The sequence below is a fragment of the Perognathus longimembris genome, chromosome 11 (assembly GCF_023159225.1).
Source record: "Perognathus longimembris pacificus isolate PPM17 chromosome 11, ASM2315922v1, whole genome shotgun sequence".
NCBI classification, from domain to species: domain Eukaryota; kingdom Metazoa; phylum Chordata; class Mammalia; order Rodentia; family Heteromyidae; genus Perognathus; species Perognathus longimembris.
Window position 1 is genome coordinate 54,384,478 of NC_063171.1, and position 25,521 is coordinate 54,409,998.

Below are 25,521 nucleotides of genomic sequence, written 5' to 3' on the forward strand. Positions count from 1 at the left end.
AAAACTAACAATAACAGTTGTTGGAGGGGATGTGGCCAAAAGGGAACCCTAATTCATTGTTGGTGGGAATGTAAACTGGTTCAGCCACTCTGGCAAGCAGTATGGAGATTCCTCAGAAGGCTAAATGTAGAACTCCCCTATGACCCAGCAACCCCACTTTTGGGTATTTATCCAAAAAAACTACAAACAAAATCAAAGTAAAGCCACCAGCACAACAATGTTCATTGCAGTGCAATTTGTCATAGCGAGAATCTGGAACCAACCCAGATGCCCCTCCGTAGACGAATGGATCAGGAAAATGTGGTACATATACACAATGGAATTTTATGCCTCTATCAGAAAGAATGACATTGCCCCATTTGTAAGGAAATGGAACGACTTGGAAAAAATTATACTAAGTGAAGTGAGCCAGACCCAAAGAAACATGGACTCTATGGTCTCCCTTATTGGGACTAATTAGCACAGGTTTAGGCAAGTCACAACAGAGGATCACAAGAGCCCAATAGCTATACCCTTATGATCCCATAAGATGATGCTAAGTGAAATGAACTCCATTTTATGAAAATGATTGTTATATCAGAGTTGAAACTACTTTCAACATCCCATGTGTATCTGTAGTTTCTACTATTGATGATGTTCGTGTATCACCTTCTTGTGATTGTATCTACACCATCTCTGTAATCTTATCTGAGTGTATGGAAAACAGTGTGTACTGGTATTCGAATTAGGAAATTCAAAGGGAATACCAAAATTGAGAGACAAAGGGTAAAATACGAGAAACAACAACAAAAGCAATACTTGCAAAACTGTTTGGTGTAAGTGAACTGAACACCTCAGGGGGGGACAGGGGGAGGGGGGAGGGGGGTATGAGGGACAAGGTAACAAACAGTACAAGAAATGTAACCAATGCCTAACGTGTGAAACTGTAACCTCTCTGTACATCAGTTTTATAATAAAAACTTTAAAAAAATGAACTGTCTAAACTTTACTGAAAAGCATCAAACAAATATCTTGCTATGTCAAGTTCAACAAGTCTAAAGATTCCAAGATTGATCTAAAGATTCAATGCCATGCCCAATCAGTTCCCCAAAGAGCTATTAAGTGATTTGGCAGGCTGATTCTAAAATTGACATTAAAAATTGAAGGCCTAGAAATAATTGATAAGCATCACTGAAGAAGAAAAATAAGACTGATGTGCCCTAGCAGATAATAACAATCACAAGATTGACACATCACTCTGTTGGGGGTCCTGACCCTGCTCCACAGTGCCAGGTGGTCCTCCAAAATGGGTGTCTCCACGAGCCCACAACTGTCAGGATCGTATAGACGAGAGCCAGGTATGCCAACAGCTCAACCAGTAGCTGGATCCCTCTACACCACTTCTAGAGGAGCATCTTAGTATCTGGGTGGCTGAGCGCTGTGGAACAGATCCCTGGGGAGACAACTCCCTGAGGAGCCCTGGTCCAGGTAGGTGATCCAGAGGCACTCTCTTCTTAAAGGAAAGTCTTTGAAATGTGTTTACCCTTTGACATTCTCAGTCCTATGGTCGGTGGGACCTAGCCAATTCTTTAGATGTCCTCAAGGCATCTTTCAGATTGTCCGAGTGCAAAGTGAGTGGACTCTTTCTTTCTACTGGCTCTACTTTATTTCAAAACTATATCTTCCTCGTCTCTAACTTTAAACCAGCTCCTTTACTGGCCAAACTTCATACTTTTCAAATAAATATAAATTTAAAAAAGAAATGCCATGCCCCATCTTCAACCCTAGGGTCTTGAACTTATGAGTTATTTACTGAGAAAGGGTTGGAGGAATTCTAGTATCCCTTACCTAGTAAGACCATCTTACTAACATAGCCTTTGTCTCCAGATCACAGACTGCTTTGTTCATCTCAAGAGAAGAAGAGGAACTGGGGCTTGGGTCTTCTCTACATTTGGGAGGAAAAAGTAGAGACAATGCCAAGCAACTCACACCAGAACTGTAAAGTAGATTCAATTTGTTTTCAGTGTTCTATAAATAGTCTGCCCTTGGCATCTCCGATCTGCCTATTCTGGATACTGTCCTAGATTGTACCACTTCTGCTTCTTACCCACCTATCTTACCCACAGATACCACATTGTTCCAGGTATCATGCCTTAAATTCATAATTTCCTGGTTTCCATAGTGATGGTGAAACAATCTGATATACTCTGACAATGCTTTTTCCATGTAAATTTTCTGAAACAAATTTCTAAAGATTAAATGGATCTCAATTTAGTAAGTGTCAAAACATGATGAACCACCTAACACTTATGAGAGACATTTCAGAAAAAGCAGGTTTTTCTGGTGCCCTTCAAATTATATCAAGAAGTATTTGTACATTCTGTAATCAGAGCTTAAAGAGATATTCAACCTGATATTAAGTTGATGAGTTCCAGTGCAATACAGAAGTAGAAGCCACAAAGAAGCTATTTTAGAGGTCCATGTCAACACACTCAGTTATTTCCTTGTCTAGATGATGGAAACTAAAATGAAATGAAAATCTGAATGACACTGAACTACAATTTTTATTTACCAGATCATCATCAACGCCAACAAAAATACCCAAAAGTTTAATACATATTCTACTGATAGAGTTGTATGTCCGCAGTGGTAATACAAAAGAGCATAATACATAAAATGAAGAACGTTGCAATTTCTAAAACAATTTATGTAATAATCTCCCTTTAATCTTAAAAGCAATCTCAGTTCTCAGAATCTAACGAATAACAAACCTTCACTAGTAAGTACTGGACAGTTTATTTGCCATGGCATTATTTTAATCGCAGAAAATTTAAACATAGCAATTCCATTATTAGGAAATTAAGTCAGTAAATTATTCACGTATTAGGAGAAAATACACACAGAAAGAAGAAATGATCTCAACCTACTGATATGAATTGAATTCTAGGAGGTAGGTTTTTAAATTAAACCAGTTACAAAGCAATGTATACACCATACTATCTTTTGTAGAAGAGGACAAATATGAATAAATACAGTTAGTCCACATTATTGCATATAAACTATCAAATAAAATATGAGACAATCTAAAATCTACTAGGTTGGAGTCTTTAAAAGTATATACCAAGCTAATCAACAGTGGCTCATACCTGTAATCCTAGCTCCTCAGGAAGCTGAGACCCAGAACCATCTAGTCTCATATTACCTGTCCAGCCCTTTCATTTCCTCTCTGCTCCAGCCACCTACTGGCCCTCTTCAGACAAACCAAACAAGTACTCACTCCCTTCAGCATCTCTGTACTTGTTCTTTATGCCTGACACGCTCTTCCCTCAGATTCTGGCATGGATGAACTCCCTCACTGACATTCCCTAAATGTAACTACCACTGACCTCCCTACTTTAAATCGTTGAAGAGGGTAAGGTCTCGCAACCTTATTTTATCAGCAATCAGAAGAGCAGCATTTCTGGGTGTTGTCCTTGTAGCCCTCTTAGCAGTATTTAATATACATTAACAAAATAAAACATGCCAGAATTCAGAACCTAGCCTTTTATTTTTGAAGCTTTATTTGTTTAACTTGAAAATAAGAGTAGTCAACATGTTTCAAAATATGTATGCATTGTAAAATGGCTATATCAACAACCTCTACCCTCAACTAGTAAAGACCACTGTATTTCCATGAGTTCAACTGTTTCAAATTCCACAGCGTAAAAGCAGAAATTTATCTTCCTGACTTAACTTCACCTAACAGAATTTCCTCCAGGTTTAGGATTTTCTTAATACTATCCCATTATGTACAGATGCGAATTTTTCCTTATCTGTATCTGGGCGTGAATAATTCCACCATGAGCATGGGAAGTGTAGCTATCTCCCTGACATTCCCATAGCGAATTATATATCCACAGTAAGGTTGCTGAATCATATGGTATCTATTTTTAATTTTTTGAAGAAACATCCCATTTTACATAATGGCTATACGAATTTACACTTCCCCCATATCCTCTCTAATGCTTGTGAGTGTGTGCGTGTGTGTGTGTGTGTGTGTGTGTGTGTATGCTCACTCCCTCGCTGCTGCTCCCTCACGCTCTGTCTTTCTCTCAGCCCCTCTCACTGGCTTTCTCTCTCTCTGTCTCTCCTCTTTTGATACTTGCCAACGCAGTAGGTGCAACTTCAAAGGCAGACTCTTAAACTCAGAGAACAGTCTTGAAACCAAAAGCCACATATATTACCATGTCTTGAAATCTAGCAGAATTTTTTTCCCAGTTGAATTTCAAAATTACTTTGGACCAATGACTCCTTTCTTCCTTCCATTTTCTCACTTTGACAACGATAATGCCTGTAACTATTTATTGTTCTGTGCATATCCCCCACCAATGTACTCTGGGAATAGGTAGCTCACTTATTAGTGCCACAGGTCCACAAATGGAAAGGAAGGAAGAATAAGGATGGATCATACCCAGACTCTCACTGCTATGATTTACATGACGAGACTTTTGAGCTGATGATATTTAGATGACATTTGGACTCTGAGTTGATTTGATCATATGAAACTTTTATAGGTCAGGGTGAAGCAGTCTTGATTTTATTATAGGCATAATGGGAATCCATAGAGGAAAGTGGATATGAAAGCAAAAGTGATATGAAATGATTTCCATTTTCAAAAGTCATCGGTGCTGGGCTGGGAATATGGCCTAGTGGCAAGAGTGCTCGCCTCCCATACATGAAGCCCTGAGTTCGATTCCCCAGCACCACATATACAGAAAACGGCCAGAAGTGGCGCTGTGGCTCAAGTGGCAGAGTGCTAGCCTTGAGCAAAAAGAAGCCAGGGACAGTGCTCAGGCCCTGAGTCCAAGCCCCAGGACTGGCCAAAACAAACAAACAAACAAACAAAAAAGTATTAAAGTGGTCTAGACAAAAGAAAATAGAGACTTAGATTTGCAATGAGAGGAGCAGAACAGACAAAAAAAGGATGTATGTGAAATGCACTTTGCAAGTAGAACGGACAACTTACCTGAAGAAGATGACATTTGCATGTGAAAAATAAAGAGTTGAATTTCAAGTAGGTCAAGTTGTTATAGAAATATAACTTAGTTTGACTTAAAAAATAAAGAACTCAAGGACAGGGTTTATAAATTCAGGGGGAATTCCAAAGAGCAAAACTAAATGAGTCAAATAGACAAGAAAGAAAACTGAGGTAAGTAGAGGACCAAGCCCTAGTACTTTCCATATTTGTAAGTCTGACAGAGGAGAAAGGCAAGCAAGAGATACTGAAGGAAACTCCAGACAGCTTGAAAAGAAAGTGTGAAGTCAAAAATGTCATTTTATCTGAATTATCGGTGCTAAGTTATTCTACTTTATGTAACATTCATATTCTCTGCTCTGTGAAAGTCCAGCTTAAATACAAAAGTCTTAGCCTTTGCCTCAACTCTGGAAATATTTAAATACTTAAGAAACAGCTACAAGAACAGAACACTATACTAAATTCCGAGGAAATAGCTTTAGACACTTTTCTATGACATGACCAAGAACGTGAATAAATTTACATTTTTTTAAATCATAGAATAAGGATTGTACAGAGAAACAGGAGGAGAGGAAAAAAGCTAGACTAATACAGAGAAACATGGACAAGGCAGACTTTAATAACTATCTGACTAGGAATGGAAATAGCAATAAAAGAAAAATAGCAAAAAGAGCCATACCTAAAAATGTATACTCAGATCATCACCTATCTTTATATCCTATTTTCTTAGCCACAGGACAAACTGCACATTTTAGTTTCCTTCCTTCTACCTGTCTCTAATCTTGTCTTGATTCTTGATTCACCTGACTATAGCTTTCTTTAAACCCTTTTGATTACAGTCAGTTTGTATAGTGTCTCTTGCTGCCCCATATAATGAAGATTGTAGAAGTTTCACAGGGACAAAGTAATAACTAGAACAGTATTTAAGGTATTTTCTGTAGCTCTGGATTAAAATACCAAAGTACAAGACTAAAAATGTTTACAGAGAGAAAAAAACAATGTACAAATTCATCATCCCTCCCACCTCAATTTTGAAATCAGTTTACAAGCTGACTTCAATTTCTTCCTTTGAGGTGCCAGAGAAAAGGCTGATAAAGAAAATATTGATAAGGAAAACATTGTTTTTAAATAAATAGAAATTTCAGACAGTGACACTCAGATAAATTAGCATGACAGGCCAGGAGTCCATGGCTCACTTCTGTAATCCCAGATCTTCAGGAGACTGAGATCTGAGAATCATGATTGAAATGCAGCCCAGGCAGGAAAGTTTGTGAGATTCCTATCTCCAACCAAACACCAAAAAAGCCAGAAGTGGAGCTGTGGTTGAAGTGGTAGAGTGCTAGCCTTGAGTAAAATAGCTCAGGTACACTGCCTAGGCCTTGAGACCAAACCACACACATGCACGCACACACACACTCAAATAAAAATTAGCACGACCATGTCAACAATACATATTATCACCTAAAAAGGACCTTTAAAAAAAATTCTACAGATTCTAAAACTCTTCAGAGATGTCAAAAACTTACTAAAAATAGGCTGCCATATCCCTGGCATGCCAATCATTCAGCATTTCACAAACACTGGCACTGCTCCAAACCGCCTGAGGGCAAATTATCAGAGTAGGGACTGGTGCTTGTTGGCGCCCAGGCTCAGGAAGGCCAGGCCGGTTTTCAAGAGAGATGCAAGAGAAAGAGACTTTCCAAGCTTGAAAAGAGACAGGAGTCGTAAAGGTATGAGGATTTCTTCCCCTAGCTTCCCCAGCTCTATCCATTCCTTTCTGTGCATCATTGCAGATTTGTGATTACTTCTGCAGAGTTGTGGGGACTCCCAAGGTTCTCCTGACCCTTTCCAATCTAGAAAATAGCTGATTCCTTGCCTCCCGCCTAGTAACTGAATTACCTTGCCTGGGGCCACCTTGTTGAACCACCCAGTTGTCAGGTGGCTCCTTCTAAGGAAGCATAGACAGCTGTTGGTGTCAGAGGATGTTGTGGTCTTTGGATATGCTCCCGATTTGAATTTCAACCAACTCCTCACATCTCTCTGATGGGGTACAGTAATAGAACAGAAGTCAATGGGAGATCAGCATGCACTCAGATTCCAGATTCTGAAAGGGAACAAAAATCAAACCCTCCATTCTTTGCCTCATCACCATGTCCAAAAAATAAACTAATATACTAGACACCAAGCTTTACTGATCCATCAAAACTAAGTATACGGTGACAACTCTCAATAGCCACAAAATAGGTAATATATAGTTTATGTAGGTTCACATCTCTATAATAAGTAATGAATATTATTATTTGTTGAATTGTACACCTTATAAGTCCAAATTATCTGCTATCTTACTAAAGTTCATTATGTACTAAACAGTGTTCGTTTAGTGTTAAAAAAAAAATCCATGCAGCGCATTGAATTTACCTTTTCTAATACAGATAAGTTCATGTACTCCACAGGTCCTCTCTCCACCTATTAAAAAATTAAATTAGAAGTTTAAAAGCACAGAAAATACCTTGAATTTGACTGCTACAAAGAAGCATTTATATTTCTAGGTCGGAATGATCTCAGAAAAAAAAGCTTACAATTCTTCTCTTAAGTCCTCATTAAATATGACAGCCAGATACTCAGAATTTTCCTCAATAACCCAGAAATTGAGGCTTGCTAAAGTTCTAGAATGAACTGGACACCAGTGACTTATATTTGTAATCTTAGCTACTCAGGAGGCTGAAATCTGAGTGAGAATTGACGTTCAAAGCCAGCCCAGGCAAAAAAGTCCACAAAAGTCTTAATTCCAACTGACTAGATTTAATAGAGCATGATGATTTTTTAAAAACCTAATACATATAGCCAAAAATTAGTCTTTTAAAAGGAGATTCTACTTTTTGCAACAACATAAATAAATATGAAGAACATGCTGAGTGAAATAGCCTGGCACAGAAAGACACTATATACAATCTCAACTCCATAATCTGAAAAGGTCAACTCCTAGTTGCAGGGACCAGAATGGTGTTATCAGAGGCTGGAGTGAGGGACTTGGGAGGGAGTGGTCCTGTTCGCATCAGACAAGATTAATCAGTTGCTGTGATTTATTGTAAAACATATTGTTAATACTAAGTGATTATATTCTTGACAAATCACTTCTAGTTTAAATGTTTCCACTGCAAAAAATAAGTAGGGGAGGTAACAGATTTAAATGGATTAATTTAATCATTTCACGTGTATAATGTGGTATTATGCATTAAAATGCCACATTATATCCCATAAATATATGCTGACACTTACTGTAAGAATTATTTTCTTGGCCACTATGTAAACATATATTTTTTCACTTACAAACATGTCTCTAAGGTAAGCCAAATAAAATTTTGGAGTGTTCTATATGACATTATTATACTGTGAATTATTTTGAATTTTTCATAATAAAAATATTAAATGATTTAGTCATTTTAGGTCGATATAGGAACTTATTATGAACAGTCCAGTTATAAGAAATACAGATGTCTTACAGAAAAAGTCTTACACTTTAAAAAGTAGGTCATCTAGAATCCAAGCTAAAAAACTAGAAAGTAATTTTTCTATCACTAAACTAGGTTAGTTCCACAGCCTTACTTGGTTCTAACAGTGCCATTGCTTCCTTATTATCAATAGTATAAACCAATCCCTAATTATCACAAAGTTATGATCATAAAAGAATTACTTTTCAGCAAAATCTCAGAATAAAACATGACCTTAACTAGAATATGATCAATGAGCAACCATGGATTGCTTATTGAAGAGCTATTATAAAATACACCTATATACTGCACCTCTTTCAAACTGAGGAGACACAAATGACTGCCATTTGGTAAACTAGACACCAAGTTATAAGAAACCATTTCCAAGACATAAGAAGAATCAAATGATAAGAATAACTATAATAGAACTGGAAGTCAATGGTGTTTTATAAGCTACTTCTTAGAAGTATTTCCCCTGTATACTCATTAAGGCATGTTCTTTAGAAGTCAACATTGGTAAATTAGTTTGAGTTTTGTACTTTATTCATGTTGACTAGGTTGTATGTTTTAATGTCTGAGGTTAAAGCTAGACTCTCTCACCTATGTAACATAAATTGATTAGGCTTTACCATCTATAGCCAATCTTAAATATAACAGTGGTTTTACAAGGTTTAGCATAACAATAACAAAATAAACCTGCTTAAGGACAATGGAAATAAACACTGTTTTTATAATATAAAATTAATCTGTATTGACTGACAGAACATCATAAATAAAAAGATAGCCAAATAAGACTATTTCTTAAATTTAAAGTCAATTAATAATTGTCAAATTTATTTTTAAACCACACAACTAACAAAGGGACTAGCACTCAAAGAGAGAGAGAGAGAGAGAGAGAGAGAGAGAGATTAGAACTCAGAAACCAAGCTTATTATTTTACAGTACAAACGGAGATACCAAAGGCTAAAGTTGCCCAATGACACTAATTAATTGTCAGGAGAAAAAGATTCAAATATGTTTAACATAGTTAAGGAAGTAAAAAGCGAATTTTTCTCAATTTTATGAAAAAATATGAAATTATTTTTCTATAGGGTAAGGCAATGTACACAGAGTGAATTTGCAAAGGCTTTCCTCTTGAAACAATCAACTCAGCAACATGGCAATGACAAGGTTACGCAAAGTTACCATCTTTTCCTGCAGTCAAATCTATGTACAGAACACGATGTAAACTAGCACAGACCTGTACAGCTGGCGTAAATGAGAACAGAAGGAAGCAGATATCTGGGGCACTCACACACATGTGCTATGATCATGTGCAGTGTATATGTATGTACAGTATTAATTAACAGTGTGTATGAATGTAACTTAATTGTGAATGTATCGGGTAACCAGGATGCTTTAAGGGAAAAGAAATCCTTACAAAACATGTATTTTCCCCATGTTCACAGAAGGAAAATGTGTACTCGAATTATAATCCCACTATAATACATCCAGGTATACGAAAAGGGACTTAAACCCATGATTTAGTTCTTTTGAGGGCCGTTTTCCAATTTTATTTATCATATTCTGACCATTAGCCTACATCCCCACAACTTACAAACTATTTATTTCTTCTTTTTTCTTATTTTAAGTAGTTGTATTAAGTGATTTCAATTCCACAAGTCATATTACATGTACAATGCATCTTGGTCATTGTCAGCCTTTCCATCAATCACCTTCTATTTATTTCTTCTTGACCTGACACTGAAAAGCTATTTTATCAATGTCTTAAAATCCACTTTATCTAAAGATTCTTTTCTAATATACATCCATTAATGCAGTCACAGCCATGAAGTTAACCTCTAGATCACAGTAATTACACTGTGATAGCTAACTCTTATGTAGATACCTATCCATAATGAAAGATGAAACTATAAATATCTTCAGTTGATTCTGTCAACTACCCCCAGATCTCCGAACAACATAACTCAGTTTGTTTGTTTTTGTGGTACTGAGGATTGAATTCAGGGCCTCTTTGTACATGCTAGGCAAGCAACTGATCACTCAAGCTTCACCTCCAACCCCAACTTAACCCACTCAAAGTTCAAAGTTTCAAGCCAGACACCAATGGCTCATGGCTGCAATCCTAGCTTCTCAGGAGGCTGAGATTTGATGATCATGGTGCAAAGCCAGCCTAGGCAGGAAAGCCCATGAGACTCTTACCTCCAATTAATCATAGAAAATGCCAGAAGTGGCTCAAGTGGTAGAGTGTTAGCCTTGAGCAAAAGGAGCTAGAGACAGCACTCAGGCCCAAAGTTTAAGCCCTAAGACTAGGCTAGATTAGTCCCTAATTAAGCCATTTTTTCCAGGAATAAGATGAGTTAGGTAGTGTATAGATAGGTAGACACACAGACAAAGAAAGTTGTGAAGTTTCCAACTCTCTAGGAATTATCATCCCAAACTGAAATTCATTTGCTTTTGGTTGTTGCTATGCAGTTATTGTAGAATTAAAATAATTTGAAAGTCTTCTCTATCAGTTTACAAATTCATTTTGTCTATAATATTTGTATATACTAGCAGGACTAAACTTTGGGACTGATATGCCCCAATATAACTTCATCACACAGACTGAATGAGTGCATCTCTATCCATAGCAATAGCTTATCTTAGAGTACTTAATTATTTGCAAAGCATGTTCAGTGCAGTATCTCATCCAATGCAGACAAGCTCCTATGCATTCGATTCAATCATTTTTCTAGGAGGTATAAATTTTATTATGTAAAATCTAATTTACTGTTCACGAACGGATACACTTCCCAACTGTTGAGTTACTTTTTTAATTCCATTTTAATTATGTTTGGACTATGAGAAACTCATTAACATGACAGAATAAATCACTCAGAAAGTACATACTTACACAAAATGCTCCACTAAATTGAATTTTGTAGTTAAACTGAATATAGAATAAAATCATTTGACCATACCAGAAAACTTATTAAAACTAGAAATGTGCATTATTCCATTAGTAAGTTCAGAATGTAAAGATAATTCAATACTTCATTAATATCTACTTAATGATAACTCAAAATAGTATAGTCTAAAAATGTGAAAAAATGAAAAATATAAAAATATATGTATAAAAATATATGTATGGCTCTTAGAAGTTTATGTGTAATTAAATTCCTAACAATTCCTATTATTCTGAATTAGATTCAGGGATTCTAATTTTTTTTTTTTTTTTTTGGCCAGTCCTGGGCCTTGGACTCAGGGCCTGAGCACTGTCCCTGGCTTCTTCCCGCTCAAGGCTAGCACTCTGCCACTTGAGCCACAGCGCCGCTTCTGGCCGTTTTCTGTATATGTGGTGCTGGGGAATCGAACCTAGGGCCTCGTGTATCCGAGGCAGGCACTCTTGCCACTAGGCTATATCCCCAGCCCCATAGATTCAGGGATTCTAATTTTTTAATTAAAATATTATCATATATTATTTTAGCACATAATACACATGCATATAAAATTTGCATGCAATCATATTACTCAAAAACTTGAAATGGTTTATTTAGAGTAGTTTGTTCAATCTTACATTATCCATATATCTGCACTTTCTCATTATTAAAGGCCAAAGGAAGAGGAAGTATTACTGAAGTCATCTAACTAAAAGTCCAATTTAAGAAGATAATCTGGGGGCTGGGAATATGGTCTAGTGGCAAGAGTGCTTGCCTCGTATACATGAGGCTCTGGGTTCGATTCCCCAGCACCATATATATACAAAAGGCCAGAAGTAGTGCTGTGGCTCAAGTGGCAGAGTGCTAGCCTAGAGCAAAAAGAAGCCTGGAACAGTGCTCAGGCCCTGAGTCCAAGGCCCAGGACTGGCAAAAAAAAAAAAAAATATGCTATCCTACTGTGGATACATACTGTGAACAAACATAATCATTTTGAAGTAATTGCTATCGGTATTAGTCATCACGTTGTATATATCAAACCAATTCTCATTTTCTGCTTTTCCCATTAGCATGAACTACTACATCTATTACTACCTTAAAATACCAGAAATGAAAACTGTTTTTGCTACTTGCTTCTGATTTTGTTTAGTACATTAGAAAAAGAAGCTTGAATGAACTATCAACTACTCAAAAGTATGTCCAGATTTCTCTAAGTAAACCTACCTAAATATGCAAATGTCTTAAATGGCTATAAAACACTATTAATTTTTAATTTTATCTCTGCCATAAGTCAAAGTATCACTTTTAGATTAAATTGAACTGTAATTTCTCCACACATAAAATGTCCAATAAATTATCTCTCTGCTACCTCTCTCTTTGGATAGGTGTAATGTCTAATTATATATATATTATATATAATATATAGGATATACAGTATATATAATACTGATATCTCTAACAATAACAAAAGAGAGCAGAAAAGGTGTATGATGCTCTTACTCAAGACTAATAACATCTTTCTACCGGTTTTGTTTTTAATTCAGTATCACAAACAGCTTCTGAAAATCCAAATTGTATTTTAGAAATCTTAGGGCCAAAACAAGTTTTAATGAGAATCTTAGAATTCTAATAATGTTTTTTAAAACATATGTGAAAGTGTGTAGCAAACTATAGGCTATACCATAAGTTACACACACACACACACACACACACACACACACACACACACACACCCCAACATCTTTATGGGCTGAAGATAATGTATGGATTCCATGAAACAATTCAGAAACAAATGTAAGTCATACTCAGGTAGTACACAAAAACATAAGGAATACAAAAAACGAGTAAGACATTATCCTCTGGGAATTTACAATCGGACTAGGAAAATAGGTTTACAAATAACTGATACAAAGTCGTTCAATGTGTAGAGCAGGTATGAAGTAGGCAAATGACAACATTGAGATTAGAAATACAAAGAACGTTTGGCCAGGTAGATGAAGACTAAGAAGTACGCAACAGGAGAAAAATTCAAAACCAGGAGAAAGTCGATGTCAGCCTGACTAGTAAACTTAGTATTTTAGACAATAATGGCATATCTTGACCAGCTACGAAAACAATGATTCCTACCCTGATATCACCAGACAGCTAGGTAACAGGGATCTGCTATCTGTTCAATCTTTCAAAATACCTTTTTGAAAGTTCCCCTGTCCTTAACACTGGACCAACTTCTTCATCTGAATAGTGACATTCACTTAGGGTGGTAAACACTATCATCTTTACCTCTGTCAAAGGTCACCATCATCAATCCCATGTCTGACTGATGAGGATGGGGCTGGAGGCTTAGCTCAGTAGTTGAGTGTGTGCTCGAGAGTACAGTGCAGGAGCTGGGAATGTGGCCTAGTGGTAGAATGCTTGCCTTGTATACATGAAGCCCTGGGTTCAATTCCTCAGCATCATATACATATGGGAAAAAGAGCCAGAAGTGGCTCTGTGGCTCAAGTGGTAGAGTGCTAGCCTGGAGCAAAAAGAAGCCAGGGATAAATGTTCTATGTGAATCTCCTATGGCTTATCCCCTGTTGTTACTGTACATGATTTTGGTACACTGGGTGTTGTACCTATGTTTATCTGAATTAGGGAGAGGAATGAGAGCATCAGAATGGTGAGACAAAGAAAAAAGGGCGAACCAATGCAATAGCGAAACTCATAAGACAATACTGCACAACTAGCAGGCCGGGACGGAGGGAAGGTGAGAGAAAAATGAGGTAGGGTGTAACAAGTATGACAAGAAACGCACTATTATGTAACTGTAACCCCTCTGTATATCACATTGATAATAAAATTATATTTAATAATAAATAAATAAACAAGAAGAAGAAGCCAGGGATAGTGCTCAGGCCCTGAGTTTCCCCAGGACTGGCGCAAAAAAAAAAAAAAAAAGCACAGTGTGTGCCTAGCAAGAATGAGGTCCTGAGTTCAGATCCCAAAACTGCCGAAAGGCCTAATTTTTTTTTAAAAAAAAAGAAAAGCAAATGAATAATGATGTGGTAGAAATAATTTGGTGCTGTAAAATAAAAGCTTTATAAAGAGAAGGTAGTCAAAATAAGTCTTAGTATGACATTTTAAGGAGTAAAACTGTTGCACAAAACTAAAAAGAATTGGCTCAGCCAATAATAATGACCTGAGTGTTTGGAGGTTTTGGTTTTGTGCTTTTACAGACACGTGAAACTAATCCTGGCAAAACAAACTGGTTTGAGTTGATTTCAACCTCACCTTGTACCAAAATGAAACTTCATGGGGCACATACTAATGTGAACCTACATCAACAGGATGTTGCACAAACCTAGGATAGAATAGCAAAGGTTACTACTGTATGCTCTTCAACAGTACAGCTGTTGAATAAAATGGAATGGTCCAGTACTATATTCCAAGTATTAAAACATGCAACTACAGATTCTCCAAAGTAGGAAATTGAATATGCACTAAAGAAAAACACTGTACAGTCACCTTCAAACATAACAGAGCATGTCCTGTACAAAGAAATTCGCAGGCCTTTAATTATTGCTACAGAAAGCAGGGTGGGTAGATAAAAGGTACCAAATGGCGGACCCAGGGTCAAATACAAAGACCTTAACAAAGAGCAATAAAAAAAAACCCCAGAACAATCAGACTCAAAACCATTGTTTGTATCACTGAATATTTTCATACCAAAGAAGAATCATCTATCTCCCTGCATTCACATTACACTGTTATTTTTTATTGGTTTATATTAGTTATACGGGGGAGGAGGGAATGAATTTCATTGTTAGATCTCCACACATGTTTACACTGTAGTCCAATCACTCTTATCCTCTCTATTGCACTCCTTGCTTCATTCTACCCCCAAAAGAAGCATCCCCAGTCAGGTGCTGGTGGTTCACACCTGTAATCCTAGCTACTCAAAAGAGGCTGAGACCTGAGGATTACAGTTCAAAGCCAGCCCAGGCAGGAAACTCCATGAGACTCTTATGTCCAATAAACTACTCAAAAAAGCCAGAAGTGACACTGTGGCTCAAGTGGTAGAGCGCTCGCCTTGAGCAAAAGAAGCTCAAGGACAGCACCTAGGTCCAGCGTTCAAGCCCCAAGATCGGCTAAAAAAAAAAGGATCCCCATCAGGTTTCCTTGTTCCATTTTCATAGTTGTAACTGCATTTTTGAAATTATGTCTCCCTCCACACATACTAGAACCTGGACTGTTTGAGGGGAAAAACGTGATCTTGCCCACCGTAATGGCTCCACAAAGTCAAGCATACTACATATAGAGTATATAGCTAATTGGATGAATGAAGCATAAATTGTTTTTAAGAATGAATGGTTTAAGAGCCATTTCGAGTGGTTTTAAGAACCAATTCATTGAGAAAAAAAATGTTGGATACAATGCACTCTGGAGCAACCAAAATTCTAAGACAGCTCTAGGACAGCCTACATCTCGAGCTCAGTAAACTGCATCATATAGCCTGAAGACAGTGTGTATGAAAAGCTGAGAAGCAGAATCACTGGACTTGATATCTTTATTTGAAACATATTAACTATGTTAATTGCCAGACTGCAACAGCACAGTGGTTTACAGCATGAAGCCTTAAAACAAAATATAAACACATAAATTTATGAGTGTACCTCAAACACAGACCAGGCTGGATGTACAACTCAGTGTTAGAGTGACAGCTTGGCATGACCAGGGCTCAACTCTAGGACAGACAGACAGACAGACACACACACACACACACACACACACACACACACACGAAGAATTTCTAGAATAGAAGGATTACAAAAATCTTATTCTTTAAACATACATGTAGTAGACAGAGTAAAATACCAACAGCTGACATGAGGAAGGAATTAATAACATTTAACTGCCTCAGGAAAGAATGGACATATTGAGAAAACTGCAAAATACCAGTACCAGTTTTAGGACTAAACCTGAATGTTATCTCATTCTTCCTTGCCTTCTGCACAAATCTTTTTACCTTTACCAATTTACAAGAAACACCTTTACTGCTTTATATGTTGGTCTAGAAAATAAAATATAGTACATTAATCAGTGGATGTGGTTTCCTGACTTTTAAACCCTAGAAATGAGTACTGTGTGGGAAAGACCACTCTGGGTAACAGAAATGTCAAAGATTCATAGGCAGATATTATTCCCTGTCACTTTAGCTAAGGGAGACATTTACAACTGACTTCATGTGTATCTTGCATATACAATAAATACTTTAGTCTCTTAAATGAGATGAATCAGTGTGGGGTTCAGAAACTCCCAGTATGTGACAGATCACGGGGATGGGAACACTGAAAAGTTTTACTTGGAGGAACGCACGTTCAGTGTAGACAATATGATGCACACAGCTCTCGGTAACTTGCGAGTCTGTATGGATACACACACACACACACACACACACACACACACACAGGGTTTACCAATGTACTTGGAGTTAACCTGATATTCTTTCATAGAAGTATCCTAGGTGTGTGATACTATTTTTCAAAACATCCTCCTCCAAAAAAAAAATTTTGTAAAGGCAAAATATAGACACTTCATCCCAGTTCCAGAATTTTGTTTGGAACAAGAGAAAGACAAAAAGAAGACACTTGGGTGCCACCCACCTCATCCAGGAACTTAAGCTACTTTTTTGAAAATGCAGTATGGCACTAAAGCACTGACATTTGCAAGATCTCGTGTGTGTGTGTGTGTGTGTGTGTGTGTGTGTGTGTGTGTGTGTGTGTGATGTATTTACTCCTCCTTCATTGAGAGCAGCAGTTTTGAGCATCTGGGGGCGGGGGGGGGGGTGCGGGCGGGGAGGGGGAAACATTTGGGGAAATTAACTTCACCCCAGGTTTCCAGGTTCCCACCTCGGCGAACACAGCAGAGCGGACCGCGCGGAGGCGGGGAAGGGTCGGGGAGGGGACGGGCAAAGCCGGACCCCGCTGGGTCGGTCGGGGTCGCGGAAGGACGACCAGAAAAGGGAGAGGTACCGCGCGCAGCCCCGAGCTCCCCGCAGCCAGCCGGCCCCGGAGGTTTCGGGGGTCCGCAGGGCCGCGGCCGGAGCAGACACTGCGCGGCCCCGGAGCCGAGGCCGCGGGAACCGCCAGGGCCGGAGCGCGCCGCGACCGAAGTCCCGCGTCCCCCGGCGCCGGGGCGCCCGCCGCCTCCCGGGGCGCGCTGCGGACCCCCGCGCGCCCCGGACCCGCCCCGCGCGCGCCTCGGCCTCCCGGCCCCCGCGGGGGCCCCCTCGGGCTGGGCGCCCCTCCCCGCGTGCCCCCGCGCCGGCCTCCACTTACCTTCAATCGCCATGATGTGCTCGCCATGGACCGCACCAAGTGGACGGCGGGGCGGGGGGTGGGGGGGGCGGCGGCGGCCGCGCCGAGGCCGCGGGCTCGGGGCCGGGGCGGGGCTCGCCGGGAGCGGCGGGGCTGCGGGGCCCCGAGGGCAGCCGAGGACCCGGCGGGCAGGGGAGGGGGCCGGGCGCCCCGCGAGTGTGCGCGCCGGGGAAGAAATGGAACCTTCCGGGGGCCGCCGGCGGCACGTGACGCCGCCCCGCCCGCCCCGCCGCGCCCCGCGCCCCGCGCCCCGCGCCCCGCGCGCGGATTCAAAAACCCAGTGCGGGGTCCGCGCGGCGGCGGCGGCGGTGGGGGCGACGTCACCCGAGGGCCCCGGCGCAGCGGCGCGGGCGCGGCCCCGGCGCGGGAGCTCGGGATGTGGTCAGCACCCTGGACAGCGCGCGGCTCCCGGGACGGACGGGGCTCCGCCGGCAGCGGGGCTCCAGGCCCCCTCCGGAACCGCGGCCCTCGGACCCGGTAACCTGAAGCTCTCTCGGGGTTCGGTCTGGGTTTTTGCCTGGAATCGAGCAAATCCTCGCCTCAGATCTGCGCCATGGGGCAAGGAGACAGATAGTTGGCAAAACCAACGGGAGGGGGGATACTGAGGACTCTCTCTCTCTCTCTCTCTCTCTCTCTCTCTCTCTCTCTCTCTCTCTCTCTCTCTCTGCCTCTAACACACATAGTCTCACTCTCAGACAGACAGACAGACAGACAGACACACACACACACACACACAGCCTCATTACCGATAAGGCTTAGAAGCCCCTGACCTTGGTGCCCTCCTTGGAAATATGAATTGAAATATGTCTGCATATTGCAAACACACATTTGAGGCCACAGAAAGGTAAGGAGTCAGACGGGCATTTTGGCAGAGGGCCTTAAAAACTTGTCCAATGCACATTAAAAATACTTTGTTTTTGCAAACCCATGAGCATTAGGAACCACCACGAACCACCTAAACCCTGAGCAACAGCAACAACAACTGGCCACTTGGTTTTGACTTGAGTACTCCCTGCCATCTTTTACCCAACTCTCCAGTTCATTTGGTACTTGGCAAGTAGTCGAGGGTGTGATCTACATTAAGGAATGGAAAGTTAGTGACTCTTCCCTGCGGAGAAAATGCTAACTTCTACAGCCATGGAGCTATATTGGGGACTGACACAAAGAAGGAAATATTTTGCGCTTATGTAAGTGAGGTTGGACTGCAATCTAGAACAGAAACTATCTTTTATTGCTTTTATGTAACCTGTCCCTCCGTCACCATTTAGCTCAACAGACATCCACTTTTATTACTTCAGTGAATACCTGTTGAGTCAGCACTGTGCCAAAAGCTGACTACAAACCAGAATTGTTATTGAAGGATCAAACAAAATACATATTCTATTCATTAAACACTAAAACGCTGTCAATTTGCTCTAGGAAATGTGTGTGAGTGGAGGCTTTTGTGGGGGTTCGCCATGGATATCTGTGGGGTGCAAGGAAAATATGCTTAATTAATGACATTTTCCCCCTCACAACTTTGTTTAAAACAGGCTTGACCTCTGAAACATTGGTTTGAACTCAAAACCACATTTCATAGTTTGTGGTTTCTGGCTAACTCTAAAGAAATCCAATTGTTAACCTTTAAAAAGAAAAAAAAACCAACTTAATGTTGAAAACTAGAAAAACGTATTCATCCTTTCACCAGCAATTACACAAGTGGCTACATATATTGCAAGGTTATGTGAACTCGAAGAACACAGGTTAATATCACCATCTTTAGTTTAGAGAATCAGGCTGGGGAAATATGAATTTGAGCCTCAGATTTGTCAACTCTGGGAACTCAGACCAAGACTCTAAGATGAGTCAGTATTGGTTACATTTTCCCTTGAATTAAAATGCACAATTCCTCCTACAAATATTGTCTTTAAATATAATAATATATAGCATAAAGCATGAATAGTATAATTATATATAATATACTGTGTATTTATATACATAATAAATAGTATTATAGTATGTATGCTATATAGTACCTATACTATGTAGTATATAACTATATATAATATACATCTGGTCGCCAAATACTAGTTGGAAATTTTGTATTAGACTAATGTTGGATATCATATGGATAACTCAGCTTCCCACCAAATCCATGCTGAAATCTAATTGCAATGTCATTGACCAAAACACTAAAACACTTGGATGGGAGGGCATGTTTTGTTTTTTCATTTCCTTGGGGTTTTTTGTTTGGTTTTGGTTTTTGTCTAGTTGGGGGTCAAAGAGTGAGTTTGTGGACAAAAGAAGTGAAACAAAAACAGCACTGAAAAAAAGCAGAGCTCCAGCTGAAAAGCAGGGATCCCTAAGGAAGGGCTATTGCCCAGAGCAGAGTGTGCTGAGAGTGATTAGGTGTCTCTAGGAGGAAGCGACCCGGCTCCCAAGATCATTGGTGGTTCACATCAGTCCCCAGACACAATCAGAAGCCCCAAGTCTGTACATTCGAAAAAGAAAAAAAAAAAAAGGCAAGGTGGTATATTATGTCATTTTACGTGAAATACCTTGCTCCAGACCAATCAGGAGGCCAGACACTAAAATTAATCCTTGCCAGGCCCAGATAACAGAATCACAGAATAGTAATGAACTGGGGAAGGAAGATAGTACTCAGAAGAGAGTGCCAGGTAGAAGAACTCAAGCGACATCTGTCGCTTAGACATCTGTCTCAGCATGTCTATCTTCTCTTTCCAAAGAACTTCCCTAACTCAGCAACTTCACTGCAGTTCCTTTAGATCACAATGTCGAAAAGAATTGTCTATGGCAAGGAAGATATTCTGTATTTATAGCCACGTGGAAGCCACTCAGCACAGAAGTCTATTGAGCACTTGAAATGTCATGTGGACTGAATTTTTAGTTTTATTTGACTTGAGTTAATTTGAAATTAAAGAGTTGCATATGACTAATGCATGTTTTATTGGGCAGCGTAGCCTTAGAGCTACATGACATGACATGATAGTGTTCAGGCAAGGACTACTAAAGGTTATTTAATAGGTATTTGATGAGATAACCTAGGTTCTTTGTGGGGAGAGAACAGTAGTAATTTGTTTAGTATGTACAATTTTATCTTTTTAAAGAAGTATTGGGTCAACCAAATAATGAAGAGATCAAGTATCACAGTCACTAACTTATTACTCTATACTTCCTTCTCTTACATCTTTTAAGGCTTTTACGCAGATCAAAGGGCTACCTATACTTCTTTCCCTTTCCTCCATCAATTTTACTATGTTCGTCCTCTATAGTCTTTCTTATACGATTCTTACTGTTCAATGAGGTCATTGCTATTGGCTAACAGTACAGAGCAGGACACTGCAGTTTCACTTTTAAGTTTTTTGCAGCAAATTGCATCTAGAGGTAGAACCCAGGGTCTTACACATACATAGAAAATACTCTACCACCACCACAACCCCAAACCCCTACACAGATAACAATGAAACAGATTAGAGGAATTAAACTCTCTCTAGTATATTGGGGCACAAGTTAAGCACTGTTAAACCTCTGTTAAATACTGTTAAACCACTGTGACTGTGAAGTCTTTATTGTCGCATCTCCTTTAATGTTTAGTTTCCTTTTCAATTAGCTTAAGATGTTGGGGGCTGGGGCAATTTGACTCTCTAATTGACTGCTTTTAGATAATTCCCCTAGTGATCTGGCTGCCTTAAGTGGAAAACTATCAGCCAAACATCCAGTCAGGCTGCCCTCCTGACAACAACAACTGCTCAGAGCACTTCAAGAACACAAGCAAGCTGCATGGCAGGTGCATCTGCTTGCTGCCAAAGCACAACTCCAGCTGCAGAAGGCACCATCCCAACCATGATGCTTTCTAAACAGCTTGCACCAGACTTTGTGTCATCAGTGCCTTCGCAAATTCAACATTACCTGAGAGTTATTTCTGACCAGGCCAGAGGGGGAATACATCCTTTAGTATCCCAACAGAAAGCCTGCAATTGGCACAAACACAGACTTACTTTTGCAGGAAGGTTTGCCGTGATTGGTGCAAACACCCTTGCCACACCTCCTTTACTGGCTATATAAATAGCTACTAGATTGCTTTTTTTTCTGAATCATTATTTATGTATTGTCAAAGTGCTGTACAGAGGGGTTACAGTTTCATACGTAAGGCAGTGGGTATGTTTCTTATACAATTTGTTGCCTCCTCCCTCATTTCCCCCCTCCCCCTTCCCCTCTCCCCCCATGAGTTGTTCAGTTGGTTTACACCAAATGGTTTTGTAAGTGTTGCTTTTGGAGTCATTTTTCTTTTTATCCTTTGTCTCTTGATTTTGATATTTCCTTTCCCTTCCCTAGTCCTAATACAAGTATATACAGTATCCAGGGTACTCAGATGAGATAGTGCAGGCACAACCACAGGAAGGGGATACAAGAGGAACGACAAAAAAAGCTACAGTTTCACATGGCATGTTGAAAATAATTACAACGGTGATATAACAGTCGTTTCCATAACATGGAGTTCATTTCACTTAGCATCATCTTATGTGTTCATAAGGGCACAGCTATTGGGTTCTTGTGATGTTCTGCTGTGACTAGCCCAAACCTGTACTAATTATTCCCTATGAGGGGAGGTACCCTCCCAGTGAGGCTATCTCCAGATGTTGCAGTATTGGGCCAAATGAAAGATCTGTCTCAAGTAGTCTTTGCTTGCCTACTTGTGATTTTTATCATTGGTAGAGTAATACAAAGAGGGTAACACAAGTGGCAGCAGTGGTAGAGGCAACAGCAATCATGGATGGCAGCTCAAGAACTCCAGAGAAGAGTTGGGTAGAAATAATGGAGACAGTGAGTCTGTGAAGAGCTGAAGACAACGAATTTGGGGCCTTGGTAATGAGAAGAGTTCATCATTGTCCTAAGACTTAAGGGCCAAGTGTCCCAAAATACTTCGGACCAAATGCTATAATATTAGCCATTATAGGGTTGTGGACATACCAAAGCCTTTTCAAGTTCTTTTGTACAAGCAGGTATTGCCTGTTGCTGCTTGCTGTTGCCTGCCACCACTGCCCACCATGGCTGGAAGCTGAGGTTAACGATAGCTGCCAAGTGTCTGGGCTGCTGGTGATTGACGTTCAGAGAAATCAGCCTGCAACCTGAGTGCCAAGGGCCATAAGTCTCTGCTTCTAAGGCCTGGAGCAATTGGCCCTTAGCTCTCTGGGTTTGGACTATAAATCTTTGGGTCTGCCAGTCCTGTCCTTGCAGGCCTTGTACACTCAAGGATCCTGGGTTGCCAACACTAAAGGAGCTTCTCCTGACCTACCCATAATTCCTATCTGGGTAACAAAAAGGACTCCAGCCATCTGATTAGCCACAACTATAATATAGCATGATATTGGGATGTCAGCATGGAAGATTGAACATAACTTCCAAATACATACACCAATTTAACCCAACATAATTGACAAGTACTGCCTGCTAGGATTAAAAAAAATCCTGTAGCTAAGTGTTCTTATTCATAACAAAGAAGCATATTAATTTGTTCTAAGTAGGAGTATTTGATTGTATTTAAATCCTTTCCCCCCACAGCTAAATGTTTCCACGATAATGAAAAGTGATATCTATGTAACAATTTTCACACAAAGGTCAAAAATATGCCATAAACTTTAAAAAAATAACATAAACACATAATCCACAGTCGATGTACCCACTTACGTGGAAAGCAGGAAGTAACTTTTAGAAGCACTTATACACAGATGAGAAGGAAATTGAACTCTATGGCAAAAATAAGTTGATAATCCAAGTTAGATGAAAAAAAATCTGCTACTGAAAAAAGTCAGTCATAGCTCTAGCTTCTGTAACTATAAATGTGTGGTCCCAACTCATAGGAGAAATTCTATGAGGGTCACTAAAGCCTTATTGCTTACATTTATCTAATACAAGAACACTGACCATTATTATTTGGCTCAAAATAAAATCTCAATAGATTTTTTTCTTATTTATTGTCAAAGTGATGTACAGAGAGGTTACAGTTTCATACATTAGGCATTGGATACATTTCTTGTACTGTTTGTTACCTCCTCCCTCATTCTCCCCTCAATAGATTTTAAATGAATAAATTGCAATAGACCAATGTGTTGTGAATCCCTTGTATCAGTAGTTCTTAAATTTTGATGTGTATAAAATATCTGCACAACAATCAGATAGTCATTGGTGACTGTAAAAAGTGAACTAAGATCTTTTCATCTAGGCTAGCATCTCTCATTATCATCTCCCTAGTAGTTCTTTTTCTAATGCATAATTTCTTTTTACTTAACTATTTATCCTTATGGATGAAAGGGAAATATTCAGCATGGAAAGGGAATTTTTAGCATGGAATATAATTTTCCATATTGTTTTAAGAACAAGTTACTGAAGAATTATGGGATATCTCCTGAGGATATCGAAAGTTCAACCTCAACAATCAGTTCTAGAACAATGATTTGTAGGGGCATAATTTCTGAATTTGAAATGATACATTTCAAATTGAAATTCAGAAACTTGGAAGCTTAGGAATTGTGTTACTCTGAACACAACATATGCTTCAATTGTTATGTTGTAGCTGGGTGTGGTAGTATATGCCTGCTATCCCAGCATTCCAGAGGCTGACAGGGGATCATTTCCAATTTGAGAACACACTAGGTCTCATAATGATTATATATATATATAATATATATACATATATATGGCTCATGCCTATAATTCTAGCTATTTAGGAGGCCTGAGACCTGAGGATTTGTGGTTCAAAGCCAGCTCAGGCAGAAAAGTCCCTATGAAACTCTTATCTCCAATTAACCATTCAAAAACCAGAAGTGGTACTATGGCTCAAAGTGGTAGAATGCTAGCTTGAACAAAAAAGCTTAAGGACAGTGTCCAGGCCCTGAGTTCAAGCCCCATAACCAACAAAAACAACAAATGACATTTCCTAGGAATATCTAAGTAATCTAACTTTTCTTCTAAAACTATCTGCATAGGGCTGAGAATGTGGCTTAGTGGTAGAGTGCTTGCCTAGCATGCATAAAGCCCTGAGTTTGATTCCTCAGTACCACATAAATAGAAAAAGTCAGAAGTGGCACTATGACTCAAGTGGTAGAGTGCTAGCCTTGAGCACAGAAAGGCTCAGGCCCTGAGTTCAAGCCCCAGGACCAGAAAAAAAAAAAAAAACACCTTACCTAAATATTTTGTTTGGCTTTCAATAGGAAGTATGACACATAGTAGATATACTTACTAAAATAATATAGTACATGTTAACTCTCTTCTTTGCATCTTACTGTAACCAATTTGAGGGCAGAGGTGTGGGCAGAGAATGAGTTCTATTCAAGATATTAAGTCATGTCTTGCTTTTACTCTCAGACTCCTCCCCTGACCAAAAATATATTCTATTGAATGCATTCCTATATTACTAAATATTGATCTAATTAAGCTCAACATTATTTTAATCCTAAATTTAAAGTTCAGTCTAGAATATAGTAAATATATTTCCCTTTGTAATGCCTGCATCAAATCTCCCCTGGGCTATAATTCTAAACCTTTTAAGCACCAATTTACTTCCATTTGGCTAATGGCAATCTCCACTTTTATGTTAGTCACCTTTTAGGTACTACAACTAATATCTGAGAAAATAAACTTACAAAGAGAAAAGGGGTATTTGGGCTTATGTTCAAGCCTATGATCAATGTCCTCATTGCTTTTGGCATCACAGTGGAGAGCTCATTAAACAAAGACTGCTATTGAAAGAAAACAGAGAGAGA

General features: G+C 39.4%; 1 protein-coding gene across 2 annotated transcripts in view; it reads right to left on the bottom strand.

Moving 5' to 3' along the window:
- Syt14 (synaptotagmin 14) overlaps window positions 1-17,752 on the bottom strand; it is a 122,171-nt gene extending 104,419 nt beyond the window's left edge. For both annotated transcript variants that reach the window (XM_048357683.1, XM_048357682.1), the window contains exons 1-2: window positions 17,720-17,752; window positions 7,412-7,459 (exon numbers count right to left, since the gene is read on the bottom strand). In XM_048357683.1, coding sequence (XP_048213640.1) covers window positions 7,412-7,459; window positions 17,720-17,732 — 61 coding nt within the window. In that variant the 5' untranslated portion in view covers window positions 17,733-17,752. The remainder of the gene's footprint in view (window positions 1-7,411; window positions 7,460-17,719) is intronic.
- Between the last annotated feature and the right edge of the window lie 7,769 nt (window positions 17,753-25,521).